The sequence below is a fragment of the Hippopotamus amphibius genome, chromosome X (genome assembly GCF_030028045.1).
Source record: "Hippopotamus amphibius kiboko isolate mHipAmp2 chromosome X, mHipAmp2.hap2, whole genome shotgun sequence".
Classification (NCBI taxonomy): domain Eukaryota; kingdom Metazoa; phylum Chordata; class Mammalia; order Artiodactyla; family Hippopotamidae; genus Hippopotamus; species Hippopotamus amphibius.
Genome location: NC_080203.1, coordinates 126,708,704 through 126,733,194, shown reverse-complemented (window position 1 = coordinate 126,733,194; position 24,491 = coordinate 126,708,704). Strand labels below are relative to the sequence as shown.

At 43.6% G+C, this 24,491-nt stretch overlaps 1 protein-coding gene across 1 annotated transcript in view; it reads left to right on the top strand.

Moving 5' to 3' along the window:
• FRMPD4 (FERM and PDZ domain containing 4) overlaps positions 1 to 24,491 on the top strand; it is a 172,952-nt gene that overhangs the window by 73,601 nt on the left and 74,860 nt on the right. Inside the window, exons 2-3 of the mRNA XM_057718874.1 lie at positions 8,820 to 8,980; positions 13,275 to 13,377. Of these exons, the coding sequence (XP_057574857.1) occupies positions 8,820 to 8,980; positions 13,275 to 13,377 (264 nt within the window). The remainder of the gene's footprint in view (positions 1 to 8,819; positions 8,981 to 13,274; positions 13,378 to 24,491) is intronic.

Below are 24,491 nucleotides of genomic sequence, written 5' to 3'. Positions count from 1 at the left end.
ATTTACCCTGGAACCCTTGTTTTGTTGTAGTCAAAGCTTCTACTCCATCATTTTATACTTTTCTGTATTTGTCCCAGTATCTTAGTATCTTGTAGGACTCGACAACCAGAGTGTTCTTCCTGTTCAGAGTATTCTTTTATGTTCTTATATAAAATTTAGAATTCTCTTTGTTGGATTCTTTAAAAAGACTGTTGAGATATCTTTATTATACAGCATTAAATCTATAAATTAATTTGAAAAGAACTGAAAATTTTCATATTTAGTCTACCCATTAAGGAAAAACCCTATTTCTTTCAAATGCTCCTAAAATTTTCTAACAAGATTCCTCCAAACATTTTGTGGTTTCTAAGTTTAAGCATTCCAGATTCTCTTGGCTTTTCAAGTACTATGTAAGTTTCCAAGCTTGACTAAACAGTTCTTGATCTTTAAAGGCTCCTGACATGTTGTGGGAATTGACTGACAGTGGCCTGTGGAATTGATTAATGAAAGTTAAGTTCCTCTGAACCCATAATCTGCATATTCATGAAGGCAAAGAGCCTGACACTCACTGTGTTCTGTGACCCGGAAACACATCATATCCAGTTATCTATGTTTATGTGAAATTTAACTCCTCTCCAGGGGTGGGATTTGGTTGGGCTCTTTTGATCCCAAAGGACAGAGGCTTGCTGGTATTTGTTTAAAAAAAAAGAGCGGGGAGGGGGAAAAGGGGAGTCAAGTATAAAAATACATGCTGTATATCCTGAGAGAGATGGAATCCCACGGACACATGAGAATGGAAATGCCGTGTGGCTTCGCCTCCTAGCCTCACGGGAAGCAGCCCTAGGAGGTAGTTCCAGATTCAGAGAAGCTTCAAGGACTTCCTGGATCTCCCAGCATGATGTCACTCCACAGTATGGTTTCTCTTCAAGTGGCATCACTTCTCTTCCAACTCCCCTTTCTCCTTTCCTTCAAAGATGCTGTTTACTGAGTTTCTGTTTTCTCACATAGCCAATATAAATCTTATCCTTAAACTCATGTGTGAGTATCATCATGTTACATTTCTGCATGTTGGCAATTTGAATATAATCATGTCAAATATTCAGAAGTCCTCGGAATCTCTGCAGAGCAGAAATTCAAACAGGCCTTTGTGTTCTTCACTCCTGAGATACCGGAGTCTGAGTGTGCTTGGTCCCCTGAACGCACTGATGTTGCCATTTCCTTAGGCTCAACCTATGGATCTTGGTACTTTGCTAGACTTACCACCAGGCTCTGTCTCCTGAACTTTCTGCCACCTCACAGGGGTCCTCTACCTTTGACTCCTAAGCCAAGTTGCTCAGATTTTGGGGAAACAAGTCAGGAGAGAGGGTTTCTGCTGTCAGCCCTGGTAAATGCATCTTCCCTAATAAGGCAAGGGACTGAACTAAGCCTGTCTACCTTACTAGACCTGGGAGAGGAAAAAACTCAAATGAGAACAATGCCAAAATTCTTTTCAATGTGTTATTTTGCCACACACATCATAATTTTGACTTGCTGGAAACCTATCTTGGGATCTAATCTACCTCATGATCCCTCTCAGTTGTGACCTGTCAACTTCAATAATTCACACTTCTGCTTTCTTTTTCCTTCCTACTTACATTCTTATTCTGGGGAACTCCAGTTTGCCTGGCTTAGCACTTTTGCTCAGAGCCTTTTTTATTAAGCCCCCTCACAGGCCACAGCAGGGTTTATGAATTGTTGGCTTGGGAGCCACGATTACCCAAGTCAAATCAGAGATATGAGAAAGTCAAGAAGAATAGATCATGAGGTGCCTGTGACTGCCATGTCAACTGGGATAGTGAGGGGAGAAGTTTCCTTTGGAAGTGTCTGTAATGTTTGTAAAATGTAACATTTTTAGCTGTAAATGGTATGCAGAATAGGGTTGGTACAGAGAATCCTTTTGGGATGTGGAATTTCAGGGGTTTTAAATACTATTGAAAACACTAACTACAGATTGTATGAGTAAGCTTTTGGTGCATAACAAGCATCCCTCAAATTCAGTGTCATAAAACAATCATCATTTATTACCCCTCATTCACCTGGCTGATCTAGGCTGAGGGGTTGGGCATCTCTGTTCCACTTGGCTCTCACAGAAGTGCTGGCTCTGGTCTGTTCCACGTGTCCATTCCAGAGCCCAAGCAAAAGGGGTGGCAGCTACCTTGAAAAGGTCTTCTCATGGTGACAATAGAAAAGCAAGAGCTCATGCCCAGCTACACAACTGTGTTTTGCTTGTCACTTCTGGGCTGAGCCATGTGACATGCTTTGGGCTGTGAGATGTTAACAGAGTCAAGGGGTAGAGATGTATGTACTGTGTCCAGTGGAAAAGTACTGAAAAGCAGTGTGGTGTACAGTGGCAAATCACATCCTGGGGAGCAAATGAAGAATAACTTAGTCTGTGACCCACACCAGTGCTACCAAGATGAGAATATTATATATTTATGCTTAATGCTCTCACAGAATCACAGCTGCCCATCCCTGAAAGGTAACAGACACCAACAATGACCTTCTCAGGCAGAACTGAGACATGTATGTTTATTTATACTCCTTTCATTCCAGTCTTAACTACCCAGGGATCCCACCTGCCACCATCTTCCTAGATTCTTTAACTCCACACCAAAGGTAATGGCTTCTAAATTTGGTTGTTCCTTCCAGAATCTTCCCACTCAGCACATATTCCAAAAAAGGACCTCACTGGCTCTAATGAGTGTGTGGTAAACTGAAATTACTTTAGGTTTCTTACAGGACACATTTTGCTAGTCAAAGTAATTCTTTGTGATACATTGGATGTATCAGTCTTTTATTTCTGCTAAGGAAGAAAGGCTCCCAGAGTTCAAAGAAAACCCTTTCCTTTTATTGTGGGGCATGAGGCAGCAGGATTCCCATCATTCCTTTTGAAATGAATCTTTCAGAAATAGGAAGATTGCTCCTTCGATCTCAATGGACACATTTTCCATATCAATTAATACACGCTGGATTTTTAGGTCAGAGATTTCTGGCCAATCTGTTTGTGTTTGTTGGAGAAGGTTGGGCCAGGGTCTGAAAGTTTGTGTAGCTCGTCAGTTGTATTCTTTTAGGCTCAGCATCAGAATTCACCGAAGCATGTTCAGCAGGTAAAAAGATGTTGCTTTTTCAGCTCATTATAAAAGAACTCAAGCATCTTTATAAAAATATTGCAAGGAGAGAGCCAAAAAGTACTTGCCTAACACAAAGAACAAAATGATGTTTCATGGGGGAACATTTTAGTGGGGATCCATTCTTACTGGAAGAGACAGGGGTTGATTATTTTTAGATAATGTATTCTGAAAATATAACCTGTTTAGCAAGAAAATGATAATGCCATTGGAAGGTTATCCTCAAAGTGCAAGCAAAACAAAAAGAATTAAAAAATCATAAAAAAGAAAATACTAGAACAGGCAGCGACCACAAAATCTGCATGTGCTTATAAGTTTCCAACCTTGTTGGGGTGGGGAAGTGATATGGACCAAGGGCAGATTCTCTGTTGACACAGGATGGCAGCATCTGAGATGAAAGGGCCTGCTCCTGGGTCTTACTCCTTACAACAGAGTTAGTGCTTCTCAGTTTCCCCATGACCCGGGCTCATTCCCCAGCCCTAGACTCCAAGGTCACTTAATAGTCTTTGAAACATGGCAGAGGAAAACTTACTAATCATGATTCAGTCACTAGAGAAGCCTAGATTTTATTCTACTGTATTGTGGTATTGTTTTGCCTCGTGCATATCACTATATATTTGTGTTTACTGTGTCCTTGCATTTGATGTGATTCTTCACATTAAAGGTCTCAGAGCTTACCTAGGATTTGTGAAGCATCTCACCGAGAGTTGGGCTATAGACAATTGAAACATTGAGTTTGTTTTCATACTTTAAGATTGAGTGAGTTCCTAATGTCTGAAACCTGTGCCTTTCTGTTCATTGCCCTCAAGAGATGAAAATAACAGCTAATGCTTTTTGGGTGCTTCCTACATGCCAGACAGTTTGCTAAGTGCTTGACACTTATTCATTTAATTTTCACAACGATCTTATGAGATTGTTTCCATTATTATTACCACTTTGCAGATGAGGAAACTCAAGTACAGGATGATAAAGTTATTTGTCCATGTCACACTGCTAGGAAGTGGTGGGGCTAGAATTTCAACTCAGAGAGTCTGGCTCCAAAGTCTCATTCCAGACTACCATATCAGTTCTCGTGTTGGCCCTATACCTGGTCATTTGTGTGTTCCCTGTACAAACCGTGAAGCACTAGCTCCTTGAAGAGATAATGTCTCCTGCAGTTTGGATACATCAGGACACAGGACTTGCTTTAGATAACGTGCTCATAGGTCCATCCTCACTGGGACCATCCTTGTATGCAGGAAGAAGGTTCCAGAGTAGGAGTCTCAGCCCTGCTCTGTCACAGTGGCTTCCAAATATGTTAAAAGTCCAATGATTTCTTGCCATATCTGCCCTCACCCTGGTCCAAGCCAGCATGTTATTCTGTCTGGATTGATGCAGTAGGCCCTGAAATGCCCTCCCTGCTCACCAGTGTCCTCTCCTGTCTGTTCTCAGTATGGCAGCTATCCCATCACTTCTCCACTCAGAACCTTCCAACAGCTTCCTGTTTCACTCAGAACAAAACACAAAGTTCTTCTAAGAGCCTGTGTCATCTTCAACCCCTCATCACTTGTTTACCACTGTCCTCACTGCCTCCAATCTCCCCCCACCACTGGCTGCCCGGCCGTCCCTTACGCATGCTCTCACAGGCATAGCTCACCACAGGACCTTTGCACTGCCAAAATGCCCCTCCCTCAGACATTTCCTCACCCCTAGCATAACCTCTCAGTACCCTCACCCAGCCCCTCTCTAGCCTTCCTCCCTGAATTATTTTTCTCCTTAGTGCTTATAAAGACCTGATATGCTGTACATTTTATCAATTCATTAGATTATTCCCTGTCTCTGCACACTAGAATGAATGTTTTATTTTTTTATTCTACTTTTGTTCCTGTTGTATCCCCAGAACTGAGAAGCTAGTGGGTGTTCAATAAACATTTGTTGACTAAATGAATAAATGAATACATTATAGAGTTGTTTTGGAGAACTAAATGAACAAACATATGGAAAGCATCTCAAAAAAGGTTAAGCATGAAATTAGTGTTTAATAAATGTCAGGTATTAATAAAATAATATTGTAATACTTATTAAGTGAATGATGAATTTAAAATTGGAGACTTTATCATGTAGTGGAAAGAGGACAATCTGTAGATGCTTTAAATATTTTAACTTAGATTTACAATGGATGCTAGGGGAGGTAGTGGGGGACATCAGTCGTCTCCCCTTTTCTTATTATCCAGAAGGTGCTAGAACACACCCTTCTCTGGGCAGGTAAATGATCCCCAGACATTACTGCACTTTGGAATCACTTGGGAAATCTTTTTAAAAAATTTATCCTGGCTTCCACCTCTAGATATTTTCATGTGGTTGGTCTGGGGTGAAACCTGGGCACTAGGGCTTTTTAATGTTCTCCAGGTTATTCTAATGTGCAGTAAAGTTTGGGAACTGCTGCTGAAAGCTTTTCACAGTACTTGCAGCAACATGGGGACTCGTCTTCCCCAGTCCCTCTCTCCACTTGGAATTGAGAGTTATGCCAGCCAGAGTTCAATTCTCTGTTCTTCGACTCCTATGACCATTAGCAAGTCACATCACCTCTACAACTTGCATCATTCAGAATACGCCTTCTCTGGATTCTGATGCAAACTCAGAGCTCAGGGCCAAAAAAAATGTGGATTTCCCCTCCCTTTTTTCCTCTGTTCCCTCTGGGGATAAAAGGAGAGACTCATTTCCAAATGTAGCTGGAGTATAACATGCTCTTATTACTGAATCCAAGCTTGTACTGCTTGCCACACAACAGGCCGATAAATCAAGAGACGAGTTGTTGGGGCAAGTAATAGCGACTTTATTTGGAAAGCTAGAAGACCAAGAAGATGGTGGACTAGTGTCCCAAAGAACTATCTTACCGGAGTTAGAATTCTTTTCTACTAAAGGGGGTGGGCGTGTGGCTGGTTGTTGCAGACTTATCCGTTCGGGAATCCTTTGTTCTTATATAGGTCTGGTCACGATGTTCCTATAAACCTCCAACGGGGCATTTGTTATTCTCTGTTCTGCAACTTTTAATCTCTATGTGAATGGGCAAGTGTTATACCTTTAAAGGTCAGAGCCTTGAGAATGGGCTATCCTGTGTATTTCAGGCTTGTAGGTAACATTCTTTTACAAAGGCGCAGAGGAAGCATGACTAAGCACAGACCGCAGAGCACAAGGGTCAGAGCTAAAGGAATAGATCCAATATGGAGTCAGTTTGTTCTCTGTTACACTCTGAGCTGGAGCCCTCTTATAGAGGAGATAAGAGAACAGAGCAGTGTCCACGACCCCCAGGTAGCCCCGCTCTTCCCCAGGCGCACACAGCCATGCCTGTTTCAGGCCTATGAGGGAACAGCGTGGAGGGTCAAGTTCCGCCCAGCAGGGCCCGCTGTAGGAGTGTGAGACGTCCTCCTAGTAGCCTGGTTCCCAGCCCTGACTTCTCTACCTGTTCCCTGTGTCTCAGTCCCTCCCTGCCCAGGGCCCCATCTGCAACTCCTGCCCTACACACTGGGGCTCACCCTGCATTGGTTCTGCTGGGTCTTGAATTCTGTCCTTCAGACGGCCAGGCCTCTCCATGTGACCTTCTGCCCACCTGATGTCGTCCCACCTCCCTTCGTCCCAAGCACATGCTCCCCCATGGTAGCCATGTCTGATCTCGGGATCCAGACAAATGCCTGCAATTTCACAGAAGACAGCCCTTCCCCCTTTGACCTTACAGTGCCGCTACTCTGAGTCTGGACATTTCTAGAATGGTGGTGAGACATTGGGGATAGCACCCTACCAAGGCCAGCTTCATGGGCATGTGACCCATGCAGTTAGTTACACAGGGCCCTGGGCTGGGTTTCATCTTCTGCTGTTTTGAAGTTCTTAATCATGTTGGCAGGAGGGTCCCATTCTCATTTTGCACTGTCCTTGCAAATGATGTAGCTGGTCAAGCACATGACACTTATCAGAAGACCTGGTGTGAATTGCACCTGGCTTACACCTGAAAAGAGTGTGACCTTGGCCCAATTATTCTTCCTCTCTGGGCATTTGCAAAGAGGAGGTGAGTGGGGTCGAAATCCCTCAGTCCCAGGGGTTGTGAAGATGAAAGAAGGTAACAGATGAGTGTCAGCACGTGGCACACAATGGGTTCGTTTGCAAGTAACACTTCTCTTTTCCCTAGATCACAAACTGCTAAATAAAAAAGACATTTCCTTTCTTTCTGTTTCAAAGGGATTTTAAACTTTTATTTTCCTCGCCAGTGGTATATGCCAAAAGGACAGATCTTAGCAGGTTTTCATTGATTTTTCTTAACTCTTATTAATTACACTGAAGGACAATAGGATTCCTCCTTCTCTGTCCTTCTTTATTACATTTGAACAATATGTTGTCCAGATGGCATATAGAGTAGCATCTTTCGAGGTATTTTAAAATGATCTTCTTTTACTTATTGAAGAAGATTAGACAGAGAAAAATTGAATTAAGCCCGTGTCATTGAAATAATCTTGGCTTACATATTTAAGGAGATTTCTAATGTTCAAACTAATAACTCTTCCCCAAAAGAAGTCTGCCTTGGATGATGTGCATGAGTGAAGACTTCATTAAGAGTCACGGGAGTTGATTTTCAACCCGACTCTCTGGCATACCAACCATGGGCCCTGAGTGACAATAAGCCACTATTTTGATCTCAGTTTCCTCCCTGGCAAAATGCAGATAATTATACCTGCTCTGCTCCTTCATTCTCAAGGTTGTTTTGTGGATCAAATGACTCTTTGTGGATGCATTTTTGAAAATGTTTGAATGCTGCACACTTTTCGAGTTTGGATTATTAATAAGACTGCTGAAGTTTAGGTGTTAACAGAAAGATTCATTTAAATCATTTGAAAGTCTCTCTGGAACAGAAATGCCAAGAGTTAGTTCTTCAACTTCTTTGGAAAGGGGGACTGTATTTGACACAAGGATAACCTATTGCCACCAGAACGATCCCCATCACTTCAGTTTCACTGGACCCACAAGCCATACGTGTTATCCACAGAATGTCCAGAACCCTCTGAGATCCTTTCTCAGTATGTCAGTTATAATTTGATGATTTTCCCCAAGGAAATATCTTTTTCTCTACTTAGTAATTCAGTTATTTATTGAGAATCCACTATGTGCCAGGCACTGTTCTAGGCACCTGGGATAAGTCAGTGAATGAAACAAAATTCCTTGCCCTTGTGGAGCTTACATTCTAGTATGGAGAGCAGAACAATAAAAATAAGCCTAAGTAGGTTCCACAGCTCGTTAGTAAGTGATTAGTGCTATGGGGGAAAAAAGTAGAAAAGGGTAAAGGGATCTGGTGTGGGGAGGCAGAGCTATGATTTCAAAGTGTGTGACCAGGGTAGTCCTGTATAAGAAGCTTGCATTTGAACAAGGACTTAAGAGAGGTGAGGATGGGCCGCATAAACATACCTGCAGGACGAGCATTGCAGGTTGGGGAGACAGCCAGAACAAAGGCCTCAACCAGAAGTGGGCCTAGAGTTTTCAAGGAACAAGGTGGCCATGCAAGACTCATGACAGTGGGTCTCCCCACGTCTTCCCCACTCTTTACCAAACAGAGAATAGAAGGTTCAGCAACTAGAGAGGATGCGGTCGCCGGGCCATTGCCAAACGTCCACTGATGCCTCGTTTCTCTTGCGTGTGCTTTTCCCACAGTCACATGACACAGGCGATCCCATTTGACGACCCTCGGTTGGAGAGCTGCCAAATCATCCCTCCGGCTCCGCGGAGGGTGGAGATGAGGAGGGACCCTGTGCTGGGATTCGGTTTCGTGGCAGGGAGTGAAAAGCCAGTGGTCGTCCGCTCAGTAACACCAGGTGAGCACTCAACCTCACTGCTCAGTCTCCAGGGCCATCCACCACCCCTTGCCAGCACAAGTTTCATACCGCTCTGTTTTAGGCTGTGAAGTCTAGTTGAGTTTTCCCATCACTTGGATAGAGCCAGACCAGCAGAAGGACAGAAATGGCTCTGCAAACGAGGTCTAAACTTCCAAACCCATCAATCATATCAGCAGACTTCGAAAAACACTGATCCATCGTTTGTAACCATGGGAATGACCCACTTCTTAATGTATGAATGCATGTATTAAGAGGCAGGCGTGGTGCTGTTTTCAGTAAGCTCCCGAGGCACACCTTAGTGGAAAAGCAGAAAGTTGTATTTAAGTTTCTCTAGGATTTAGATCTTTGGGGTGGCTGCATTCTTTTGCAAAGATGTGCTCCCCTCTCTTCCCACTAGAGGCAGAATATATTTCGCTACCCCATTGCTGTTGGGTGGGACCAGGTGACTGACTTTGGCCAGTGGCATATTAGCAAAGATGACATAAGCAAAGGCTTGAAATATGCTTACGGAGTTGAGCTCGTTTCTTGGGTTTCTGCCGTGCCCATAAGAAGAGTTTCCCTGAAGTGGCTGCTGCCCCTTCAGCCTGAGCCCCAAAATGAACACGTGGGGCAACCAGCCTGCAGCCTAGAGCTAAGTACAGGCTGACCTTCAGTGTATAGCACAACTCCCCAGCCAAGCCTGCCCTTGGTCAGCCAATCCACAGTCTATTTAAAGACCCATAAGCATCAGAGGAAACCCTACTGAATTTGGGGGTGTCTTGTCATACAGTAAATGCTGACCGATTCAATGTGTGGCAAATCTCTTAAATTCTATCATACGATCAGGTAAATAGTGTACTTGGTCTCAATCATTCTTAATATATGGATGTTCTGCTATCAACACAGTTGAGTATAATGGACTATGATGCCATTAGCTGACATGGGCTGTCTTGGCCTTTCCAGAAACAATGCTCTTTCTATTATTTATCATATGTATTTATATACTTATTTTAATGCACTTATTCTGGATTTATTTTCAGACAAAAGGAAAATATCTTCTATGCTGTTTTTCCCCAGGATTTTGCAAATCAGTAACAGAGTTCAAAAGTAAAATGCTGTAGTCAAGAGCACAGACTCTGGCATCAGACTGCCTGAGTTTGATCGACTTGAGTCCTGCCTCTGATCCTTATTAGGTTTTTTTTAGCTTCCATGTTAACTCCCCTTCGTTTCAGTTTGACGTAACTTCTCTACATCCTTTGGGTAATGAAGATCATAGTGTCTGCCTTCGAGGGCTAGGGAGGGAATGAAATGCATGGAAGTTATTCCAGAGATGCTTATTATTATTATTCTTATTAAACTCAAATATTTGGCCAGTTGAGTCTGTCAGTTAAGGGAAATTAAAGCCAACTAGTGAGCTAGTATAGAGTATTAAAATCGATTTCGTTTTTCCTTATTTTAACACACCATGCCCCAGGGCAAGCACTGCCAATACAGTCAGCCCCTTTCTACTTGTGCAGAGGAGAATGTTTCCTGTTCCCTCACCACACAACTTCTTACTTTGTCTGCTGAGCTTTTTATGTTGTTAGCTGTAGATCATAGTTGTTGAACTCGATGCAATTGGGAATTTTATTCTCGAAATAAAAGAGATTTGTTGTTTTTCATAATAATGAAATAATCCATATGCTTTCCTGAAAAAACAAGACATTGTAGACAGTATAGATGATAAAGTTTTTTTAAAAAATCACTGAATTCCTACTACTGTGAGTTAACCATTATCAGTGTGTACATGGAGAGCATATAATATGTGTGCTCTATATATATGTAGTATATTTTTAGTGTATGTATATATAGTAGACAGTTCTGTGCATACATGTGTATATATTATGTACCATATATAATGTATTATATGTATGTATACGTATATGTGTGTGTACACATATTTTTTTCCGAAACGGGGTCCAATTTGGCACTGTTTTGTAGTAGTGGGCCACTTTAACATCTCTGGTTATGGGATTCTCCAAAGTGTGTGTCCTCCCCAGAGCTAACTGGAGACTCAGCTCTGGTTTTTCGATTTCTTGTGTTGTCTTACTGTCCTTCAGCCTCTTCTCGTTGGAGAAGAGTAGAAAAAGGGAAAACTAAGGTCAAAGAGCACGGTTTCCAGTCATTTTTATGAGTGAAACTGCTGGTCACATAAACTGTGTCTATCATAAAGTGACTCCACTGAAGTCCCAAGTGATTCTGATGGCAAGAGCAGATTTTTCTATAGTAGACAAGCCAGCCTTCAGTAAAGGGCATGAGAGTTCTCTGAACTCCCCCTGCTTCATGTTCTGAAAGGAACTGTGTGTTACTTCCTCCCATAATTCTTGCTTAAACAAGATATTTCCATTTGATCAAAAAGCATAGGTCAGACGTAAGACTAAGTCCTGTTCATCTGCACATGGTTTTGTCACCAGAGTACTAGTTAATGTCCACTCTCCAAATAGTGTGGAGATTTTTCTGTATTTGACCAGCATTTGACTTCTAACCATGTCTTTGCGTGAATTTGAGTGATTGCCCGTATGTAACTCAATTGTCATCAAAAGTCCCTCGAGTGATTGTCAGAATTCCTTATGTGTGCAAACACTGAATCTCAGTTCGCACATCTGGAAATGAATATTTTCTATCACTGATATGGGGCCATGTTAAGGTCTTTCCCACCCTCTCACTCTCCAGAAAGAAGACAAGTGTCTGCTCCAGCTTGACTGACACATATGCCAAGTGTCTGGGTGTATAGAGAACAACCGCATCACTTTGAGTTCCATGTTCTGGGTGTGAAGTGTTCATTTCAATTACTAAGTGAAGTAAAAATGATATTTGAAACAACATTGCAGTTGCACCTATTATCCAGATAGACCTCTGGAAATAAAATTAAAATTCTAGGACCATATAGCACCAGTTCAGTATTTGGGGGGTAGTTCTATTAGACATGTGAAGACAATCTATATTATCAAAGTATTCATTTTCAGGTTTTGTTTAATACAGATGTGTGCTTCATGCAGCTGTGTCTTTAAGTTTTATGTGTCGAGAGACCTGGCAGTGACCAGTTTTTGAGTTATAGGAGCAAGTTCAAAAGAGATATTGGCCACCTTGAACTTGGAAAGGTCCACAGACCTAGTCCACAGACCTAAGCTGAGATGCAGCCCAACCCTTCCAGGCAATTCTTTCCCCCGTGTGAGCCTCAGCTGTGTCATCATATGGAAGGGATTATAGCATTTAGAGAGGTTACTAGTTAAAGCACTTAGCCTGCTGCCTGCTGTACAATAAATGCTCAACAAATATTCATTCTCTACCTTCTCCTTGGAAACGCAATTGAAAGAGGCTGTGATGGATCAAGACAAAAACATGAGTCATGTGTAATCACAAGTGACCCCCGCCACAGATATCCCGGCATTATCCAAATCACAGAAATGACCAAATGCCCTCACCTCCAAGCTGATACTGGGGACTGCTACTTCTTTACCAATCCTAGCTTCCTTCCTCCCACTTTCTAGGCAAGAATTATTAAGATGCTCATGATAGAATTGCTCCCAGTTGCTGAGAGCAAAGCCCCACTTCCTCGAACCCTCCTCCCAAAGCACATAACACGAGGACGAATCCTACAAGTCCTTCCTAGCACCCTCGTGTTCAGCTGTCTCACGGGCCCCCACAGTGTGCTGTCCCCCTGGTGTACAGAGTAAGTAAATGCAACTGTGTTCAATTCCAGGTGTGTTTAGGTGGTTGCAACTCCAGCTGCCAGGCATCAACCCAACAGACTGGCTACCTGTGGGGGGAATACCTTCTTCTAAGGGCCTCGATACTCAGAGTATGGTCAGCTGGCTGGCAGCCTCAGCAGCCCCTGGGACCTCGTGAGACATGCATTATGTCACCCCGCACTCCTCCTCACCTACTGAATCAGTCTGCAGGGCAACCCGGTCCCAGATGATTCATATGGCGGTTAAAGTCTGGGAAGCATTGCCAGTCTCAACCTTGCCTGGGAAGTTTGAGAGGAATGTTGATGCCTGAGTCCCACCTCCAGAGCGTCTGACTTCATTGGCCAGGGTGCAGCCTGGGCCTCCGGAGCTTCCCCAAAGCTCCCCCCTCCCCAGTTCTGTCTAGCATTGAGAAGGACGATGGAGAGAACACCCCAGCGTGGGTGGGTTTTGTTTTTATTGATAGCACCTGTTGCTCACTAGGCATCATGACAGGGAGAGGAGGCTACAGACGGATGCATGACCAATGGTCTTCTCACCTGCTCTTCGCTCTCATTTGTCTCCAGGTGGCCCCTCCGAAGGCAAGCTGATCCCGGGAGATCAGATTGTAATGATCAACGATGAGCCGGTCAGCGCTGCGCCGAGGGAGCGGGTAATCGACCTGGTCAGGTAGGTGCCTAACTCACCGGGGCCCCATCTGGCGGCTGCGCAGCTCTGAGACCCCACCCTGCAGAGGAAGGGCTTCCCAGGGGCCACTTCAGGGCAGAAACACAAGCTGCCACGTTCACCTTGAAAGTGCTATTGACACTGACCTCTAATGTAACAACCAGGCTTTGTAAACAGAGACACCTACTTGCCTGCTCTGTTAACATTCGGGATGCATGGGCTGAGTGAAATAGTTCTATTTCCATTGCTCTATCCAAGGGTTGCATTTTGGTTTCCTTCTAAAATTACTAACACATTGATCTTCCATAATCAAGGAGATCAACATGCAATTGCTGAGTCCCGTTTAAGTGACGAATACTCTTCTAAGCACCATCCCATGGATGCACGATCATACACTTCACCGGTTTTTCATACTTGACTGATTCATTACTGACTTTTGAAATCATCAACCAAGGAAAAAGGATCATTAGGTCAAAAGTAGGACAGTTTTTGAAATGTGCTTGGTTTATGGGTTTAGTTTCCGCATAGATGTAAATTATTTGTTATGTGATATTCTTAAGGGGGCACCAGAAAATGTATTTTATGTGATGTTAAAATAGTGGTCAAGAATCTTCTTCGAAGCCCACCGGAGTTCTACTCCCACAGTGAATTTAGGGCAGAGGGAGTCTTATAAGTTTTCCAAAGGAAGCTGTCTGTTAAGTGAGTGTGCCCTGCGCCGCCCCCGCATGCTGAGGGATACTGGCTGGCCTGTGTGACATCTGTCTTTCATAAAGCAACCTTTTGAGGTAAGATGGAACAGACGTTAAGGACCTCAGAACACTTTAAACTGAGAAGGGGATCTTCTAACATTTATGCTCTCTCATAACAAAAGGTACATCTGTACCCTGAGAAAGGCAAAAAGTTGAGTATTTCTGGGGTTTTCTGGGGGAAGTGTCTTTCCCAAGCCTAGTTCAGCTTCTGCTTTACAGCGAAGTGCAGAACTGGGACAAGGGGGAGAAGACAGAGAAACAGAAACAGAGGAGACATTTTTAGGGTGAGCAACCATCGCAGTTTTGGCAGGGAAGGGCCCACACCCTGAGACGCCCCTCCGTCCCAGGATGGTTGATCTGGTCACCGTACTTTAGTGTGGGTCTCAGAGAGTTGAAGCTTTGCAGCTGACTGGCAAAGTGCCTGTCCTTGTGGGGCGTCCAAGTCCAAATCCCCAGAGGAAGTTCCTCCATGGGAGCAACACTGAGGCTCCTGTCGGGCGCCCTGGGGCAGGAGCGAGCCCTGGGCACACTGTCATTCTTCCTGGGGACCAGGAATTCAAGGTCTGAGTGACGCTGCATTTTAGAGCCCTTGGGAGGGAGCTACAGTGTGACCATTTGGAACCACTTCTCTCTTGAGATGCGTGTGGCTGTTAGCGGGAACACACCTCACGTAGGCAGGCTCTGAGCCTTCTGTGGGCTGGCATTCTGGAGCGCTGTGTTGGAGCTGATGACAGGTCACACGGGCATTGTGTTGTCCCCTAGCCACATGCTTCTGTGCTCAGAGGATGACAGAAGAAATAAAATATCTCTGTTTGTGTTTGCTGTGACTGAATTGCCTGCCACAGGACGGAGATGGAGGAAAAGCCATCTAAGCGTGTGGTCATGTACTAGCCATCCTTCCAGGGCATTTAGAAAGATTTTTTTTCCAAAATAGATTTTTCCCTTCTGGTTTAATGCATCGTGGAAGAAAATGGCATCTCTGTAAACAAAAGTCTCTATCAGACTTTTTATGTAATGGAGCTCAATGAAGATTTGTTGACTAGATGAACCAGTTAAGAGGGGAAAGCAGACAACAGCTTGCAGTGCAAAGCCAGCCTGCCTGCCACCTGTTTTGGACAGCGCAGGAGCTAAGAATGGTTTTTACCATTTTTAAAGAGTTGAGGAAAAAATAAAAGAATATTTTGTGACACAGAAAAATCATATGACATTCAAATTTCAATGCCCAGAAATAAAATTTTCTCGGGAACCAGCCACACCCATTCATTCGTGTATGCCCTAAAGAGGCCTTCTGCCTGCCGTAGCAGAGCTGTGTACTTGTGGCCGAGACCCGGGGCCCTTGACTATCTAGCCTTGCCAGAAAAGGTTTGCCAACCCCTGCTTTAGGAAGTATTAAGGTAACCAGTCCCTTTCCTTTGGTTAAGTCAAATTTAGATTAAAATCCCAAATCATATACACAGAGAATGTCTCTCAGGGTGGCATTGTGAGTACCGCAAGATTCGCCACATACTTGATGGGGTTGTGGTGTTTGAAATGGAAAAGCATGCCTGCTTTTTAAGCAGATACATAAAACTCTTTTGCCTTTGTCTCAGCCCAGTCCTCCTCCCCATCCCCGGGGTGAGGGGAGGGAGAGCTGAGCCCTCTGGGTGAACTGTGGCTTCTCCTCTGATTAACCTTGGCTGTCGCCTCCCTCCGTGTCCCTGGTGCCTACATGCTGGCTCCACTGTGAGACTCATCTGTGGGTTCTTTGGTGGCAAGAGAGAGAGGCACCCTCTTGGCACAGGCTTTCGTGCAAAACCTCTTAGGTATGGTACCAGCCAGACTGCCTGTTCTTCAAGATGTGCACTTGACCTCATCCCAGTGGGGAGTATGTGAACTGTCACAGCCTCGCGGCCCTTCTCACAGCTCCATGGTTCTCCCCCATCCTTTCCAGAAGGAGAGGGGAAGCGGAAGAGGTGACTGGCAGTAGCCCATCACATTGGGCCTCCTCTTAGAAAGTTCTGGCGAATCCCATTTGTTTGCAGTTGCTTGCAGTTGATTTTAGAATGTGGTCTTTGTGTCCCTTGGCTGGTGTCTCAGTGATAGATGACAAGGACACAGTTTGAATCAGGAATGATGCTTAATGTTGTAGAATCAGGTGACCTGGATCCCAAGTTCTATCAGAAAAGAGACCTCTGCCATGTCCCCACAGCCTGGCCCAATCCCAGGCCCATAGGAGGTAGCTGCTAACGATGTGTTGAGAGCTAGTGGGCTTGGGAAAACGCTCTTTGGAAATGACCAGTTTAGGTGGTTTTCCCGAAGCCCTCCTACAGCTGTTCTGTGAGTTTGAATGTCAGCTAATGAATCTAACCCTCAGAGAAACATTCATTTTATTCACCTATTTACCACACGTTTTCTGGCACATAGTATAGATGCAGGCCACCAAGCTAGGCACCTGATCCACGGGGACAGGTGAGCCAAAGCCTTCAGGGAGCTTACGTGACATCTGTTCACTTGGGACCTCTCAAGACAGATAGGTTCCCCCATTGACCACTTGAGGGAATTGTCAGATTTGAAAGGATTTTGCTAGTGATAAAAACACATCGGCCCAGATACTACTGAGATGGTGAACATGTCATCCTAAAACTTACTCCCTTTTAATCTCAAGGCAATAAATTTACCTTTATAAAAGAAACAGGGTACTTTATTTAACCAAATAAATCTAAGTCCAGTGACACAGTGCAATTCACAGAGGAGAAATGCAGCTGGTTGTGGAGGTATTGTATTGAATAGCAAATACCTCCAAATTCATTAAATCAGAATTTTGAAATAATGCGTATCTCACTAATGAAAAAGTTCATCCATTAGAAAATTTTCCTGTGCCTTCCCATCAGTTTAGTCATTTCTCTGCCATGTGTATACTAACCTGAAAATTCAGCTCTAGTAAAATAATCTCTTTTTTATTGGGCTTCTCAGCCAATATGTGTTTTAATGTCTGTATCTTACACAAGATAAATTCCCTTTCTGTTTGCTAAAATATCTCATTTTCTTAGCCACTGAGGAAATCTGGGAAAACACTCATCATTTTAATAACACTGTAAAATTCTCTCTTTAAAAATTGGCATCCATTTACTTGCCTACATGGTTTGGTCTTATTTTGTTCTTTTTTTTCCCATTGCCACATTTGCTCATGGATCATTTTTTGTTTCCAGATACGTTTGTGTTTCTTTGTGGATTATTTTTCTTATCATTTGGCTGCTCTATTATAGAATTTTTTTTTTTTCTTGAGAATTGAAAGAGTTTCTTGGAGACCAATTTACTGCTATAGTAACCACATTTGGGTTTTTTCATGTATCCTCAAAAAGAGCTATAATTGCTGCACTGAAATTAGATGAGTTCCGTTCATTTCATAGTTTTCTAAATTGTTAACTCTAACTCATACTTTGTGGTGGTGGAGGAGTGAAATCTTTGAAGAATTCCTGGCCTTTGCAAATTACCATATCTTTCTTCTTTAGAAGTATCCAAGGATAATTTCCCTTGACTTTTCACAACTAGACGAATTACCTTAAAACAGTCTCCAAAATTTTATTTTTAAAAACTATGGCGTATAGGGGCTTCCTAGGTGGTGCAGTGGTTAAGAATCCGCCTGCCAATGCAGGGGACACGGGTTTGAGCCCTGCTCCAGGAAGATCCCACATGCCGCGGAGCAACGAAGCCCGTGCGCCACAACTACTGAGCGTGCGCTTTAGAGCCCGTGAGCCACAACTATTGAGCCCATGTGCTGCAACTACTGAAGCCCACGTGTCTAGAGCCCGTGCTCCACAACAAGGGAAGCCACAGCAACGAGGAGCCCGCGCACCACAACGAAGAGTAGCCCCCACTCACCGCAACTAAAAAAGAAAGCCCGCGCACAGCAAAAAAGACCGAACACAGCCAATAAAATTAATTAATTAAAAAAAACTATGGCGTATAATTGCTCACAGACATTGTGAATCGTGCTCAATCCCCCAAGGCTAGCCAATCCAATTAAATTCATTTTTTAAATTAATTTCTTTAATTTACAGTGCTCACAATTACTGAGCCTTAATGAGGTAGCAAATGTCATGTAGAGTACTGGGAATGCATAAATACCTAAAACATGATTCCTGCCCTCAAGGAGGAGACTACTAATTCATGGCACTATATTGAGGGGGAGGGTGGTGCTGGGTGGGCATGTTTGGGGGGGGGTGGACCAGGACGCACAGGAAGGTGGTGATGGTGGTAGAGGGTTAGCCGTTGGCCCAGCGTGGAAGGGCACGTTTATGCTTGGAGAGAGGGTTGTAAAAGAGATCTTCCAGACTCTCCTGAGGGACACTCACTTCCCAAGCGACATGGAAATATCCATTGCCTGGATGGCTGCCCTGAACCACAAGCTCAAAATTTGCTTCTGTGCTCCCTCAATCGCATCATCAAGGCGGCAGGAGAGATCTGGCTCACGTGAGACTGGAGGCACTAGTCTTCTGGGATGAGGGAGCCATTTGAGAGTCTGATAAACACCATGGACTTATCCCTCCACCCGGAAAAATCCACTTGTATACATAGTCTTTCATATAATATCCAAATGTTCCTTGACCGCCCCCCGCCCTCCCCCCCAGCACCTGACTCTGGAAATGCTGGCTCCCTTTCCGTGGTAGTAGTAGAAGCTGAGGGCTGCCCACCCCATAGTAAGAAGGCACAAGAGTTGAACTGGAAACTAATTCTGCCTTTGCCTCTTCTTTGCAGTGGGGCAGCTAACTATTCCTCCACCTGTCTTCTCTCACTACCTAAGCTGACTATTCCTGCTGACCTAACTAATGAGCAGTTCCATAGCTATGGTCCCATCTACAGAAGGTTGCCCACATCTCTCACCACTTCTGTACTAATCACGTGGAATTGGAGAGCTTTTCTGGGGAGCAGTAGGTTTCCTCCAATAAGAAAATAACTGTAATAAGGAATAAAAATAGATGATAAATTACTAATCATTACTTTAATTCACAAAGGAGAAAACCACTAATTTTTAGTAACATTCCTAAGTAACTAATACATATAAAGACACGACAACCAACGTGAGCTTTTCAGTTCAAGACCAGGAAGATTATTCTACCAATTCTAACAATGCTCAAATGGAGGACTCATGTCTTCCTTGAACATGAGAGAAATGAGCCAACTCACTTCCATTATCAAGGTCAAAGCTTTGTGTATAACTTTTAAGGGTAACTTTTTTATCACTTCAGAAAATAAAAAGAATATTATTGATGGCATCCCAACTAACAAGGATGATGAGTGTTAACATGTATTAAGTCCTTGTTATATGGTAAACCTCCTGCTAAACACTTTTCCTCAGTGTTAAGACCAGCTATATTTACATGGTGCTTACCATGCCCTGTCCTGAGTACTTTTTGTGTATTCTTGCTCAATCCTCACAATGGTAAACGGGTACAATGCTGGTCCATTTACTCTGATTTACAGATGGGGAAATAGAGGCACAGGGAGGCTAAGGGATGTGCCCAAGATCCCGAGACTGGTAAGTGGTGGAGGACAACCTAATCTGGCCCCTGAGTGAACACTCTTAACGCGCTCATCATGTGTAGTCCTCACAACTGCCCAGCACAACAGCACAGCAAGCAAGTACTATTAAATGTACCCACATTACAGAGTGGAAATTGAGGCTTAGAGGGATTGAAGCACTTGCTCAACCTGGACACTTGCTAAGGATCAGGAGCGGGGCACACAGTGGGAGCGGAAGAAAGCCAGTACAAATTACTGGGACCTAGTGTTCCAAAGGGGACCGAGGCGGCTCTCTGACATATCAAGTCCATACTTGGTGGGCCCAGCAAACAACAGAGCCAGAAATGGGCTCTAGAACCCGGGTCTTAATGCCTTCATTGCATAGACACCTCCACTTCAATTTTGGATTTGACACAAATAGCCTGTCTCCTATCCCAGGTTGGCCAAACATTTGCCTTGATTTTAGTAGGAAGCGCTCAGGAGCACCTGCTCGTTGTGGGCAGTGGGAGCCTGGCAAGCTTAATAAGAGCGAAATAAACCATTTAGAAGAGATGCATCTAACAATGACATCTGTCTTTTTGTCAGTCCCTCCTCATCAGAATGATAATGGAAAGTCAAATCAGATCATGTTCCAGGAGCACTGTGTCTGCAGAAGGATTTATTAGGAAGGTCACCTTCCTGTCTCATTTTAGCTGGGCTTAGATGCCTCACAGTGCTGTGTAGTAAAATAACAAAGCAAAGAACATCTACCAAGCATCCCACACATAAAATATGCATGATGATGTATGACATAATAAAGCCTTATTATAGTAAAACCAGCAAGCACTTTCAGTGAAAACCCAAAGGAACAGCCCCTTGGTGTGCTGACAGTACAGATTGTGGTCTCACCTAATACACACTTGAAGTATACACTTTTTCTGACAATTGCAAATTACACAGCCTGGGGAGACAGAAGTCGGCGATTCTAGAAGATGAAAAGTATGGGAAAATGTTCTAATATGGATAAAGTAGAAAAAAGGATTTGAGTCCATAGTTCATAAAGGTTATAATGACATATAATGATGAAAATGAATGAGAAAGATGACTTCACTCAGATTATTTTACTGCCCCTTAGATTTTCATAACCATCTCCCACTCTCTCATTAAATCTCTCTATTACTGTAGATGCTTTTATGCGACTCATGTATGGAAAGTAAATGTTGGAGATGGAAGAACCAGAAAAAAAATTTAAACTAGGGCATGTTTTCAGTGATCTCATATTGTTAACACTACTGAATCTCTTACCTTGTATTAACTTAACAAGTACCTTACTTGTATTAAAAAGAAAAATGGAAGAAGATAATTATTGGCCTTATGCCATGTTCTTTTAATCCTTTAAAACTACAAATTTATAAATTCTTCCATGCCCTTTGTATAAGTAGCTGAAAAGAAAAAAACTTATCTTGGTGAGCCTGTGGTCAGAATGTGCTCGTGATCAAGGTGTAAGCCTCATTCCCTAGAGATTTTAGTAGAGGGTCTCAGATGTTCAAGGCCACATCCTGTTTCTGTAGACACAGTGGAGGGTGTGATTGGCAGGAATCTCAGGCCACACCTTCAGATGTGCAAGAAGTATATTGTTATTTATCTGTTATCTGTAACAATCCAGATTTTATTTCAGATGCTAATCCAAGTATATGGTCAATTCATCCCATTTTCTTCAGTGCTGAGTCTACGTTTGGGAATTTGGTGGGGGTGCATGTAATGGGAGAGGTGAAGTGTGTCCCCTCTTCGGCCCCATCATCCATCTCACTGGAATTAGCATAGATATCTTTGTGCCCATCTGGTCGCCCTTTGATCACTCACATAGGCTGGGAGCTACCGTGTCATCCCTTGTGCACTACTGTCAACCCTCTGAAGCCACGTCTCTGTCATCTTGGTGCACTTGCCCCTCCTAAGCCATTACTGGGACACAATAATTCCAGGGCTAATTCCCTCCAAGATCTTGTCACCTTCCAGGTTTTGACTAGGAAAGAAGGCACAGGTCGCTGTGCTCTTTAATTCCGCAAGGCTATCTAGGGGTTCCTAAGTGATACTAACCAGAGGATCGGCTTCTCAAAAGAGGGGAAGCACACCTGTCCTTTCCCGGGCACCCACAGGGTGGTGCTCTTCTGCTCGCCTCCAGACTCTCTGCATTGCCCGCGGCTCTCACTAGTCCCCATTGTGGAGAGGAGGGAACTTCATTCTCATTTAGTGAACATCCTTCCTAACCTATTAGTTCCTGCTAGCCCATTATCCTGTTATCCTGCCCAGTCCTTAGCTCCTGGAACCTAGGTAGCTCTCTGCTTTCTTCTGTAACTACCCTGTCCTGCAGTGATGAGTGTTGTGTGGTCTGGCTGACTGAATGGGCAAAGAAGTAGAGCTGACCAAGCAGAGCAAAGAAATGGGCATGGAGGTGAGCACTGGTGATGATTTCAAAATATTGTCGTGCTACCCCTTGAAAAGACATATGGTATAGAAATCAGAAAAATCTGAATTCAAGTCCTGCCTCTGCATTAGATTAGCTGTGCGTGACCCTGAGCAAGGACTTAATTTCTATAACCCTCAGTTTCTTGAACTGTAAAATGAAGACCTACCTCATAGCATTGTTGTGAGAGTTATAGTGAGTAAAGCTCTTCACAGGGTAAGAGCACATGAGGAGCTCTTCATAAATTTGAATTACTGTTGTCTTTATTCAGGTTACCATCAGCATCGTCACTTAGAATTTGTGCTTCTAAGGCTTATTCTAAGGGCAGAAGGAGGTAATGTACAGGGCAGAATTTGTGACTTGTCACCAGCTGGTCTCTCTGTGTCAGATGCCGTCATTGCTGCTCCTGGGGGATCAGAGCACAAACAAAGAAGTCAACCAAAACCAGAGAGGGTCCTGGGTAGAAATCTCATCTTTTAATATGAAGATAACTTGGGGAATAATTTAAAAGTCCTGAAACTCAGGGTTTCCGAAGGCAGCCAGGGCTCACCCCTGGGATGCTAGAACCCAGAAGTGATAGGCAGTGAACTTGGGGACCACACAGGTGTGCAGCAGTGGGATGAGGTGTGCATTGTGTTCTGTCTGGAACAAGAGTGTTGTGTAAAACAGGTGAAGGGGGTGTGGAAAGATGCAGGGCTATTGGCGTGTGCCCTCCTGAGGTTGAGATTAGGTTAGAAATGACCTAAATCAAGGGTCAGCAAACCTTTTCTGCAGAGGACCAGATAGTAAATATTTTATACTTTGCAGGTCATGGTCTCTGTCACAACTCAACTCTGCCATTGTAGCACATAAACAGCCATAATTAATATGTAAACAAACAGGCATGGCTGTGTTCCAATAAAACTTCATTTACACAAACGAGTGTGGACTGAATTTAGCCCATAGGCTGTTGTTTGCTGACCCCTTACTTAAAGCAGTGAAATTTAAAGAGACTTGATCTGAAGATAAGAGGACAGAGAGGCAGAGAAATAAAATGGAGGGTGCTGGGCTTTTTTTTTTTTTTTTGGCCAACTATGATAATAAAGATAAAGCAAATGATATGAATTTCCTGGCCACCTAAAATCCTTTTTGGATAGTAGCAGAAGTTAAAAGAACAATGAGACAAACAGATAAATATCAAAGACTTTTGTAATGCTTTTCCTGGTTCTCCCTAATCACCCCCCAAAGTTAATTACTCCCATGTCTTGATACATGGAAATGTACATATTTTGTTTTTCTTTTTGTTTTTAATATAAATTTATTTTATTTATTTATTGGCTGTGTTGGGTCTCTGTTGCTGCAAGACACGTGGGATCTTCCTGGAGCAGGAATCGAACCCATGTCCCCTGCATTTGCAGGTGGATTCTAAACCACTGTGCCACCTAGGAAGCCCCCATCTGTGTGTTTCTTAATAACAGGGACCAGGATTAGGACAGCACTAGCTGCTGTAACAAATACAAACCTATACAAAGGCTCAGTCACAATAGGAGTTTATTTGTCAATATCATAAAGTCAGTAATGGGTACTCCTGATTGCTGGACAGCTCTCCTTAAGGGGGTAATCTGGGGACCCAACTCAGGCCCCCTCCGTTTTGTGACTGCCATCTTCAACACCTAGCTCCTGGTTTGTCCCTGTCAAAATGCAGAAGGGGAAGAGGATGGAAGGGCTGTGGCAGATTTTTCCAGGCCAGGCCGGGAAGGGGGTTCAGCACTTCCACTTCCCTTCCTTTGGCAAGAAGGCAGCCACAGGGATGAATCTACCTGTACAGATTTCAAGCCAGAAGCAGGTTCATTGCTTGTCTCATGCTTTTGCATACTGTGTTGATTTTAGCCTTGACACATCATATGTTCCAAACATGTTGGTCACTCCATCAATATCATTTACTGTGCCATCTCTATCTGCCTCCCTTCTGCTCACTTCACTGTTCTCAGTCTCCTCGCATCACCTTAGTCTCTACTCACAGATTTGAAAGGAGGTATTTGGTAAGTGGTTTAAGTGATCATTTTGAAATGAACCTGCCCGCATGTCTTAATCCAGTGTCTCATCATATATTGACTATAGCCAGAAGCACATTTATGCCCACACATAAGATGATCTCTAGTTTAACGTTAAACTCAATAACCTGTCTTTCCTCTGGGAAAACGCAGTTTTTGCTTCCCTTTTGTGTGGGGTTCTCAGGGTTATATTTATGCCCTATGTGATCATTTACGTATGAACTTGCAGATGAACATCCACCTCCTTTCCTAACTGAATCAGCATCCAAGCTGTGTACCATCACTGTGCCCCCTTCTTGTCCTTAAGATACAGACAGTGGGGTAGTGCAAAATAGACCTGCACCTGGGAGAGAGATGATCGTGGTTCTACACTAGGCATCTCCCAACCGT